Here is a 12,301-nt window from a genome sequence, read left to right as displayed (position 1 = left end):
GTTTCTGTGTGAATTTGTCAAAATGAACTTTTAATGAATAAATATAAAACTTGATTCAAAAGCTTGATTGAAATTGATTCAAAATGTTTGACAGGGTAAAATTCATTTCAAGGAGACTTATTTTACTATATTAGTGAGAAAATATTTTTGTTGCATGAAGGACCACATTTTTTTATTTTATTTTTATTTAGATTTTCAAATACATTATTACAGTAAAAGACTATTACTGAAAATGTCAATAAAAGGGGTCTTTATCATTTCTACCCCTTTCTATTTGGCTCAGGAAAATAATCAAGAGTATGCAATATTATTATTATTATTATTAAATATTATTTTGGAACAAAAATAAATATGGAACAATAAAAAAATTGCCAATAAAATAACTACATGTCCTATATATTCTATATCTAAATATATCAACTAAACTAAACTATATCATAATTACAATGCGAAAAATAACAAATATTACAATAGCAGACATTACAGTTGAGAATCGGCGAATGTATTATGTATTGGTCAGGATGTAGTGAGTGACGCAGCAGTGACGCGGCGGGTCTCTAATAAGGATCCGCTCAGTCAGACTCAGTAAAGCGCAGGTCAAACAGCAATACACTCTCACACACTGACACTTTATTATAGTCACCCTATACAACACTGAGACATGGACTCGGACGAGGGCTACAATTATGAGTTTGATGATGAAGAGGAAGAGGAAGAAGAGGAGGAGGAGTGCAGCGAGGACAGCGGCGAGGAGGAGGCCGAGGATGACACGCTGGACCTGGGCGAGGTGGAGCTGCTGGACCCCGCGGTGGCCGGAGGAGAGCCCGACGATTGCGTTGACACCGGCGGCGGCGGCGGCGGCCTGGGGCCCGGGCAGGAGGACGAGGACTATCGCTTCGAGGTTTTGACCACCGAGCAGATCCTCCAGCACATGGTTGAGTGCATCAGGGAGGTCAACGAGGTCATACAGGTACATAGCAAACCGTTTTATTGTGATTTTTCCCAACGACTTTATAAGTTTGTTTATATGGATGACTGATGCTGTTAGCATTAGCATTAGCGAATAACTGAAACAAGAGGCCGAATGATGCGAAAATGAAGCGGTTTTTTTGTTTATCTCAATGGTGTTGCATTAACTCTTATGTTTGCGTTTTGCTGTTTTTGTGTTATTTTAGTGAATTCAGGTGTTTTTTATGAGCTATATTTAGCTAGTTCTGCTTGCGCGACCCAGTTTACAGAGACTGAACTTTATTTCACAGATTTTAAGCATATCCAAACGCATCGTATTTCTTAAATCGTATGTTATGAGTCACATATATGTGCGTTTATATGTGAGTTGTTGTTGTTTTGTAGCAGACTAAAGTTCAGCCCTGTCACTTCAGCTAGTGCTAATGCTACTTGACTCATTTGTTTTTAAAATGTGACAGTTTTTAAGCTTGTGAAACATGTTTGGTTCTACAAACACACTTTAAAATGGGTTTGGGGTGTTTAACTTAAACGTTTTGAACTCAAACCCACATTTATCAAGCATACTAGCGTCCAACTTAAGTGGAGATCAGAAACCTTAAGCAAAAAATTACAAATGTTTATTTGTACATGGATGAATGACAACGGCTGGTACCTGTTGTGTATTTTGTAAGTGTTTAGATCAGGTCCAGCAATATATGAAAAACACATGAGCTTTAATGGCTTTCCTTCTTAAAAAGAAAGCTGCATCAGTGTCTGGCATTCAAAATAACATGGTAATCATGTAATATTGGACAATGATGTTGAGTACTTACACATTTGTATAGCTTATGAAAACAACTTAAATATTAGTGTTGTGTTGGGAGTTTATAAGATAAACCTGTCAAAACAATACCAGCCAGTTTTCCTTGATTTCTTACATCACCCCTAAGTTGAGCTGTTGAAGCCTTCATGGTGCAATAGTGTAAATAAAATGTGTCATTGTTTTGGATGGACACCCATTCAGTCTCAGGTTGGCATTTGAATGAACCTCAGAATTCTGAAACCGAAATGAAAAAGTACAGTTATTTTTCTCAAAACCAACTGAAATGAAAAAATAATTTGCTTATAATCCCTGCTGCCTGCACATGAGAGACTTTATGGAAGCTTGTTTCTGCTACTGAATAAAAAATAATAACGGTCATTTTTGCTTATTTTTTATTCCGCGGTGGAAACAAGCTTCCATAAAACTTGCTGTTTCCAAACAAAGGAAAAATGTAGCCTGTGTATATCGGATATTGGCAAAAATCCATCCCTTGAAAACATATTTCAAGAGTAATAAGCACAGATAAATCTGGGTTCCTTGTGACTAACAAAACTAGTAATTAGTTCTTCAAAAGCACAGACTGTGTCAAGTTGGTACCTTGAAAACATAACAGGAAAAACCTCTGCAGAAGCCCAGATAAAGTTGCATAAAGTCAGCCAGATTAAAGATGATCTTTTCGAACTAAACTGAGACTTGTTTTAACTAGGTCTGTCACTCAATATTGTCTTTTTCAGAACCCAGCGACGATAACCAGAATACTCCTTAGTCACTTCAACTGGGACAAAGAGAAGCTTATGGAGAGGCATGTAATTTTTCTTCATTTATTTTACTATACTTATTTATTTTAACATTGTCATAAATTTGCAATGCTTGGTTAAACAACGTTATGATTAGGGATGCACCGAAATGCCGAGACCGATGCGCTTGGCCGAAAACCGAAAATAAAAAATAAATGAATAATAATCAATTCATTATTTAGCTATCAACACTCAAATAGCTAAAATGGAGTTGTACAAACAAGCATTTAAAATAACACAAGGCAGGTTTAATATCATGTATTTAGTAAGAAACTTAAAGGGTTAGTTCACCCAAAAATGAAAATGATGTCATTAATGACTCACCCTCATGTCGTTCCAAGCCCGTAAGACCTCCGTTCATCTTCAGAACACCGTTAGTTTGATATTTTAGATTTAGTCCGAGAGCTTTCTGTCCCTCCATTGAAAATGTATGTACGGTATACTATCCATGTCCAGAAAGGTAATAAAGACATCATCAAAGTAGTCCATGTGACATCAGTGGGTTAGTTAGAATTTTTTGAAGCATCGAAAATACATTTTGGTCCAAAAATAAGAAAAACTACGACTTTATTCAGCATTGTATTCTCTTCCGGGTCTGTTGTCAATCCGCGTTCACGACTCCGCAGTGACGCTGCTGACGTAAGACGCTGCTGACATGCACACTTACGCACCATTTTAAAAAATATAGGCTAGCAATACCAAAATACAAACAATGTAGAATAGCTTGAATACAGCGTGCGTCTCCCTCAGACTGTAAACGAAGCTCGGGCGCACCAGATAACACGTCAGCAGCGTCACTGAGGCGTCGTGAACGCGGATTGACAACAGACCCGGAAGAGAATACAATGCTGAATAAAGTCGTAGTTTTTGTTATTTGTGGACCAAAATGTATTTTCGATGCTTCAAAAAATTCGAACTAACCCACTGATGTCACATGGACTACTTTGATGATGTCTGCATTACCTTTCTGGACATGGACAGTATACCGTACATTCATTTTCAATGGAGGGACAGAAAGCTCTCGGACTAAATCTAAAATATCTAACTAACGGTGTTCTGAAGATGAACGGAGGTCTTGGAACGACATGAGGGTGAGTCATTAATGACAAAATGTACATTTTTGGGTGAACTAACCCTTTAATATAGAATACTTCAGCTTGTTTTCATGATATTAAATAATGAATACATCACTAACAGGTTACCGTATTTTCCGCACTATAAGGCGCACTTAAAAGCCTTTATTTTTTTCAAAAAACGACAGTGCGCCTTATAATCCGGAGCGCCTTATATATGGATCTGGCGCCTTATGTTAACGTCTGTTAAACAACCGCTGACTTAAACCTTGTTTATACTTTCGCCTGACACCGGAGCGCGAGCCTCCGCTGACTGCGCGCGCAACTCCCCAAACAGACGAGGCATTTAAATACTTGACGCAACTGTTTTGTTTTAGACTGAACACCAGACCATATAACTGATTTAGACGCGCAAACTGGGTGCCGGTGTGATGAGATGTACTACTAATATCCGTCTGCTCGGGCAGATTCGGCTCAAAGTCATGCTTCTTCGGATTCAGAGGCGCGCGCGCTGTTAAGCCGAATCTGCCTGAGCAGACGGATATTTTTTTTTTTTATTAACTTCGCGCTCATGCGGACGCGTCGAGTATAAACAAGGTATCTTGGTTTACATTTGGACTTTGGATGTGATCTTAGGCTTGAAAAGGTTGGTGACCACTGCATAACGCAAACCCAGTCAAACGTTTGACTGCAGTATCTTCTATTCTATGCACCTTATAATCCGGTGCGCCCTATATATGAAAACAGTTCTAAAATAGGCCATTCATTGAAGGTGCGCCTTATAATCCGGTGCGCCTTATAGTGCGGAAAATACGGTAATTGTTTACACTAACATGTTTAACTGTTGTAGTTATTTTGTGCACGAAACAGATGCTGAACAGTCAAAGCGTTCCGTCGGGTTTCGGGTCACTGACTTTGCCCCTCAAAAAACATTTTTCGGCCCAAACCTGAAAATGTCTGTCTCGCCCCAAAATAATTCTGTGGCCAAAATTTCTGTGCATCCCTAGTTATGATAACTTTTAATTGATCTGTTTGCTGATTGAAGAGTTGTCTTCTTCTTCCTCTCAACATTTAAATGGTGCAGGTACTTCGATGGAAATCTGGACAAGTTGTTTACAGAGTGCCACGTCATAAACCCCAGTAAAAAGGTCAAAACGCGACAGATGAGCACACGGTCCTCCAGTCAGGATTTGCCCTGCCAGATCTGCTATCTCAACTATCCAAACTCGGTCAGTGTCAGTTAGAGCCAAATGTCTCTTCATCAGTTGCTTAGAAAAGCCTATGATACCAAAACCGTGAAGTCCATTGCAGTGACTCATTTTGCACAACTTGATGACTTATTCGGTAGGAATGTGTGTTTCCTTTCTTAGTATTTCACAGGTCTAGAGTGTGGACACAAGTTCTGCGTGCAGTGCTGGGGTGACTATTTAACTACCAAAATCATTGAGGAAGGGATGGGACAGGTGGGTTCCTGTTCAGCTCATTGTAACCTGATATTGGAATCTGCTCTACAATTGTATAATTTTGTTTTTTCTTTTGTTTTTCCAGACCATCTCGTGTCCTGCTCACAACTGTGACATTTTGGTTGACGATAACACTGTAATGTGAGCGCTTTTGTGAATTTAACCTATTTATTTTAAGATTTATCTGTTTTAAATTATTTTTAAAATATTTATTGTTGTTTTGGCAGGCGACTGATCACAGATTCTAAAGTGAAATTGAAGTATCAGCATTTAATCACGAATAGTTTTGTAGAGGTAAGAAGTTCTTTATGTTGGTTGCAAAAAGTTGTGTGTTTGAAATGAAAATTACATTGTGCAAATAGCACATTTGCAACTCCCTGAATAATCTGGCATAGAGATTCCAAACACTAATACCAATATCAAATCTAATTTTAATTGAGAAACAATCAATTTGTTTTTATAAACTATTAACTGATTACTAACTAACTTTTGTGTGTTCAACGCAAAGTAATGTGTAATGTGTGTATTTCGATGCTGTCGGGCGGAAACCTTGCATGTCCAAGACTGCTACTTTTCTGGAAATGGAAAAAAACTCTGTGTTTTTTAAATAATTAAACTCTGCGATGATATTGTGGCGTTATACATGTTCAGACACTTGCATGTGTCATTATATTGTTGACATTTGACCAACATCAAGCTTAAATGGAGTTACGAGGATTTAAATGCATGCTTTGTCTCTCACTATCACGACCGCGTCTGAGGCAGTAAGTGCATCGCATTATGTTTTCATCAACTTACAGATTATAAAGTTTACTGTAGCTATTTGTGCGCTCAGTTTTTTTCTGTCATTTTGGCCAAAATCTCATGTTATAAGAGATGAAGATGACTCGACAACAAATTCTAGACTAAGACACTCTTTTCAGCTCCTGAAATACATAAAGCATTAGAATTTATATGTTGTGCTTATTGAGTAAAGTAAATATTGTACTTATTCAAACAAACAGTTTGTTATTTATCGTTGTATTGCAAACGAGCAGCGCTGGTCCGGGGAGGTTTGACTGACAGTATGAGGATCCAATGGGTTTAGTCAAGCTCTTTTAATACTTTTCATTGGTTAAATAATTGCAAAAACTCACAGACACACATAAAGAGTGACCAACAGTAATGATTTATGAAAAAAATTAAAATGACAAAATATGGAAATACAAGGTTTCCACTCAACAGCGACGATATATAAACCGTTCTGATGGTAAACCCCTAGCTGATGCTAAATCTATAAAACATATGTGGTGTCTTTGTAGTTAAGCTTTCGAATGGCATGAATGTGACGTTTGGGTGAATATCTGTATGCATGCAGTGAACTGTTTTTTTGTAGTCTCTCTCACTGGGTGTCTGTCTGCTCTTCTACAGTGTAACAGACTGTTGAAATGGTGTCCAGCTCCTGACTGCCACCATGTGGTCAAAGTTCAGTATCCTGATGCCAAACCAGTTCGCTGCAAGTGCGGGAGACAGTTCTGGTAAGAGTCTGATGCAGAATGCAATGCAGCGCTTCAGTGGATTTGCAGCATCCTGTAGCTTTATAAGTCACTTCTACAAAAATAATAACCTCACAGGTGATCAAGCTTAACAATTTCATGAAATGTTGTTTGTATACACCGTTTTTTCTGCTGTGCACTGTCATTATTGACTCCGCCTTATGCTGTTGTTATTTTCAATATGTAATAACACCATATTGCTTTGAAACAACATGAAGGTGAGTATATAATGACAGGATTTTCATTTTTGGGTGAACTACTCCCTTTAATTTCTTTTCTTTTTTTCAATAACTAGTTTCAATTGTGGAGAGAACTGGCATGACCCTGTTAAATGCAAGGTATGTTAGCACTCATATTAGGTTAGAATATTTCCATTGTTGATATTGATGTTATTAGATTAGATTTGTCATGAGAGGTTTTAATTTTCTTTAATAATATTGCTACTATTCTCTTCAAGTGGTTGAGGAAGTGGATAAAGAAGTGTGATGATGACAGTGAAACATCAAACTGGATTGCAGCAAATACCAAGGTACAAGGACCCCTGAACAGTCAATTGATGATATGAAGTTTATGTACAGTTTGTGTGTGTGTGTGTGTGTGTGTGTGTATATATATATATATATATATATATATATATATATACGTGTACTCTTACGATATTGAGTCCATCAAATTCAGTGTGCTGTGTTATGGAAAACGTGAAAGTATTATTTTGAGTCCATACTTTGTCCAAAGAGAAAAGAATATTTACGTTAAACAGGTCTGGCCATTTGTTTAACAAATGAATTTACATTTATTTTACTGGCAATAGCAAACAGACACACAGGACAAAAGAGTGAAAAATAGAATAGAAAAGCTTCACGTTTTGAAAATTGTACTGCCAGCAATATATATTTTTATTTATTTAAATAATTTAAAGAACAAGGCAAGTATATTTTTGTTTATAATCTGCAACAAGCCACAAATGCTCAATAAAGATGTCAATAAACCTAACTTGTAATTAACCCAGAATATTCCTGTTTCATTTGGGTATTCCCGTTTTTTTTTTTAGGAATGTCCCAAATGTCATGTGACTATTGAAAAAGATGGTGGCTGTAATCACATGGTGTGTCGAAACCAGAGTTGTAAAGCAGAGTTCTGCTGGGTTTGTCTCGGCCCTTGGGAGCCCCATGGCTCTGCTTGGTGAGTCTCCTTCACCTCTTATAAATGCTTATGTTTTTATATACACATGATACATTGAAATAACATGTACACTGATTATAGGTACAACTGCAATCGCTACAATGAAGATGATGCAAAGGCAGCCAGAGATGCTCAGGAGGTACTTTTAGTCGTCATTTGATGCAACGTCTCCAATGTACAGCAGTCACATGTCGTCCTTTAGCTAAGTTGAATTAGCTCTTGCAGGAAAGCATGGCTTATTTGTGGTGGTGTGGCGTGTATGCTTGCTCGATCTCTGTTCTGAGCTCGATTCATGGACCTATAACTTGTATGTTGTGTATGTTGTATCCATATTGCAGCGTTCCCGTGCAGCCCTGCAACGCTACCTCTTCTACTGCAACCGCTACATGAACCACATGCAGAGTCTGCGCTTCGAGCACAAGCTGTACGCGCAGGTGAAGCAGAAGATGGAGGAGATGCAGCAACACAACATGTCCTGGATCGAGGTGCAGTTCCTGAAGAAGGCCGTGGACGTGCTGTGCCAGTGTCGGTCCACGCTTATGTTCACATACGTCTTCGCCTTCTACCTCAAAAAGAACAACCAGTCCATTATCTTTGAGGTGAGGAAGAAATCGTGCTTCATGTGAATTTCACAAAACCATGTGGTAGACTGTTTTATAGATACAAAAATAATTGTATAATATATATATACTAAAATAATAATACACCTGCCATTGGTGGGATTAACATTCAGACTATGTTGTAATAGCATCACACTGTTTACACTTAATAGAAATCAACATACTGACGTCTTAATACTTTTTTCTTTTTCTTTTTTTGTTGTAAAGAACAATCAGGCTGATTTGGAGAACGCTACAGAGGTGCTTTCGGGTTATCTAGAGCGAGATATCTCCCAGGATTCTTTGCAAGATATCAAACAGAAAGTTCAGGATAAGTATAGGTGAGACATTTTTCCAAATGCACAATATTGTGTCTGTTTTTGTTTCTTAAAGGCACACTATGCAATATTTGTACCTTAATATAACAGCTTCGAAATCATTTAGATGGTAAACAAACTCGTAGTAGGGCGAATCGCTGGAAAAACCAGCAATGCAAGTTTAAAAGAGGTGGCGCCCCGACGAATCTCGCGAGAATCACGACTTGCCTTACGGCACGACGTCACATACATCAACGACATGTGAAGCAGCCTCTATGGAAGACACTAGCACGCATTTCAGACGTGAATCATGGCAGGGTCGACGAAGAAAACGCGGTCGGAAGAGTCAAGGAAAAGAAAACGAGAAACTGACCGCGTGAGGAACCGGACAAGAGTCTCACTCGGTCAGGCTTTCACTCGTTAGCGAGAGCTAAAAAGCAGCAATGGATGCAACAGCAATGCTTACCTGCCGTTCTTGTTGATGGACTAGTAGACTCTTCGGAGGCTATCTGCGCCTGTTCGATGTCTGACGCTTTGTAACGCGTTGTGTCAGGAGGAGAAATAGGGATAGCTCACAGATGAAGTTATTACAGAGGCCAGACAGACTCACGGAGGCGATTGGCATCTCACAACTTGCACTTTATTCCCCAATCGAACTCGTGTAACTGTCTGTCACCCGTTCTACTGTCCACAGCGTTACTTGATAAACAAAAGTAGGATAAGAATGAGCATCAAACTGAAATAACCCGCATACATGGGGTGTTCGAGGCGCACATACAATATAGACTGCCGACAGTTCAACAGGGCGCGCGCAGCTCTTAAAGGGGCCACACCTTATTTCCACTCATTACAGCTTCCATCCTACTGGACAGGTACCGGTATAGAGGGCGGAAGGGATCAGGCCGTGAGTGGTATTTACGACAGTAACGGTAAATACAAGTACTCCACAGCGACTCCAGGGGTCGCTGTTTGACATAAACGGAAAGCTGCATAGTGTGCCTTTAAATGCATGACATTATGTTGACTGGTGCTGTGTTATTTTAGTATTTTATTACTATAAAATATAAGTATTATAAGTTATATAAGTAATTATATTATTTATTATTATATCATGTTCAGGTTTCATTTTAATTTTAGTTTAAGTTTTAGTAATTTTGTTATGTGCTTTTGTCCTTTTTTTTATTATTTTTTTTAATATATATTCCCCTCCATGAAGCTGTGAAAAAAGCACCATTTTTGAATCTAACACATCGGGCAGGTTTGATGTCATTGATGGCAAAACGCCATTGATTCTTGCTTGTAAAGGGGAGGGTATCAGTGAATGATGCATGGACACATGATGATTTAGACTTATTACACAGTGAATGTTATGAAATGTACACACTAGTGATGCACTGAAATGAAAATTCTTGGTTGAAAAAGAAACTGGTGATTTCTGGAGACACTATGTTGAAAATTTTCATTATAAATTTTCATTTATTTGAAATGACTTTTCAAATTCTCTAATGATGAATCTTTACTTTTATATACAAAAAAAAAATATTTATAGATATTAAAAAATAATAATAATTACATTAACTTCATTGGAATAAATTTACAACAGTACATTTTTGGAATATTGTTTAAATAAATAGACAGCTGTATAGAAAATGTTTCTTACCGTATTTTACACAGAGATCTTTCTTTTTGTGTTACGATATGCAGAAAGTGGAAGGCAGTGACTTCAAAATAACTCTCAAACAGATTTTATGTAATACAAACACATCTGTGCCTGTTGCCTCCAACATCTGTTACAATGAGATGTTGGTTAATCTCTCAGTGTAGTGCATGTGCACAATCTGTTTGAGAACACAAAACTTTATTTATTTATCAACCAGCATTCAAAGAGGAGCATCTAGACAAATGCTTATATATATATATATATATATATATATATATATATATATATATATATATATATATAATAGGTTAAGAGAAAGTATGCTAAAAGTTCCTGTTATCCAATCTGTTAAAGTTTCATTTTCCATTTATGTTTTCTGCCCATTGTCTCTTTCCGCTGAAAATGTTTTATGGCATTTCCAACGGCTGTAATTTTGGGGTATCCCCAGTACAGACCCATTTGAACTTTGTACTCTCCAGTCAAAAATGCCTTTATAGAAACCCGAGTGCACTGGAATTATTTCCACTACAAATCCAAATGTTATAAAGCAATCACTAATAGGAAACATTATTAAAACATTCCTTTCAAAAATGTGTTGAGCTTCTCACATTTGAGGACTTTTCTGCGTTTCTCCTCCCGTTTAGATACTGTGAGAGTCGGCGACGAGTGCTGCTACAGCACGTTCATGAGGGCTATGAGAAAGACTTGTGGGAGTACATTGAAGACTGAGCAAAACTGCTGCATCACAAAGCATATTGGAGCAAATAAAAGCAGTGAAGTGCTGTGGTCTCCAGTCCAGTCACAGCTTTGGTGTCGCCATCACCGCAAGCCCCTCTCCATGTTGCATCCTTTTTTACGTGGCATCTGGATTTTTGTCATTATTTAGAGTTTGTTCATTTTACTGAAAAGGTAGAATATTCAAATAAAACTCCTACGTCAGTATTGCAGTCTGTAAGAGTTGATTGTCGACACGGCACGGAAATGTATTCCGTTCTCCATGCTTTCCGTGGAGATTCTTCAGTAGTCCGTTTTTATTTTTTAAGTGCTTTTCGTCTGAAGTTGTTTTTATAGTTCAGATTGGCTTGTCTTAAGCATAGCTTTACAGGTCTGAGCCATGCAGAGTGTGTTGTGCTTTGGGGACGCTTTGTGTTTGGGGCGGAAGTGTGTATTTCAAGCTGTAAATAGCACACTTGCATGTAACATGGAGTGGGGTGCATCTTTTTTTTGTTTGTTTGTTTTTTTTGCAAAATATTTATTCTTTACAGATATTCAAGAATGTGTTTAAACAACATGAGAATAGGCCACGGGACGATTTTTCCTCGTGGTTTGTTTTTGTTTTTTCGCCAGAGGTTGAAAACCTTTCCAGAAAGTTGCACACCCAAATCAGAGGCATAGTAACAGCAGGGTAACTGTAGCCTTAATTACATATACATACATACATACATACATACATACATATACATATACATATATATATATATATATATATATATATATATATATATATATATATATATATATATATAAAACACACACACACACACACACACACACAATGAATAAAAAGTAGAATTCGGTGAATCTCACACGGAAATATCTTGGTCATATTTAACCCTGAAATCAAAAGAAAAAGATTTTAATTATATTTTGCATAAAGAAAATATAGTCTCATTTTAGAACCAGATTTTCTTTTTTTCTACATTATAACAATTATGCTCCATTAAATTAATGAAAATTAAACCTCAAATTCTCAGTACCTTAATGCAAAACAACTCATTAATTTAGGTTTTACAGTAATTCTTATCCAATCTTACTCATTTGATTTTTAAAAAATGTCTGCATAAATTCAGTATAGCATATCTACTATGATTTACAATTTTTTTTTTTTTACATTATAAAAATTT

General features: G+C 37.2%; 1 protein-coding gene across 1 annotated transcript; it reads left to right on the top strand.

Annotated features, from left to right (window-relative positions):
- Positions 1-535: 535 nt before the first annotated feature.
- On the top strand, positions 536-11,595 carry arih1l (ariadne homolog, ubiquitin-conjugating enzyme E2 binding protein, 1 like). Its single transcript, XM_084403886.1, has 14 exons — positions 536-970; positions 2,506-2,573; positions 4,726-4,870; positions 5,012-5,104; positions 5,190-5,245; positions 5,332-5,398; positions 6,515-6,621; positions 6,935-6,977; positions 7,097-7,168; positions 7,691-7,821; positions 7,903-7,960; positions 8,160-8,420; positions 8,649-8,761; positions 11,042-11,595. Exons 1-14 carry the CDS (start codon positions 662-664, stop codon positions 11,124-11,126), a joined length of 1,608 nt encoding a protein of 535 aa, XP_084260012.1. The 5' UTR covers positions 536-661; the 3' UTR covers positions 11,127-11,595.
- Positions 11,596-12,301: the final 706 nt, after the last annotated feature.

This window comes from Rutilus rutilus (genome assembly GCF_951802725.1).
Source record: "Rutilus rutilus genome assembly, chromosome: 3".
In the NCBI taxonomy this organism is placed as follows: Eukaryota; Metazoa; Chordata; class Actinopteri; order Cypriniformes; family Leuciscidae; genus Rutilus; species Rutilus rutilus.
The sequence above is the reverse complement of the archived record's forward strand: the minus strand, read 5'-3'. Positions and strand labels throughout refer to the sequence as shown.

What these genes read in the sequence shown, in the direction of transcription:
- arih1l (XM_084403886.1), top strand. Translation starts at nt 662, where the DNA reads ATGGACTCGGACGAGGGCTACAATTATGAGTTTGATGATGAAGAGGAA. An exon ending in AGGTCAACGAGGTCATACAG is followed by an intron (nt 971 to 2,505) that starts GTACATAGCAAA and finishes TGTCTTTTTCAG; the next exon opens with AACCCAGCGACGATAACCAG. An exon ending in AAAGAGAAGCTTATGGAGAG is followed by an intron (nt 2,574 to 4,725) that starts GCATGTAATTTT and finishes TAAATGGTGCAG; the next exon opens with GTACTTCGATGGAAATCTGG.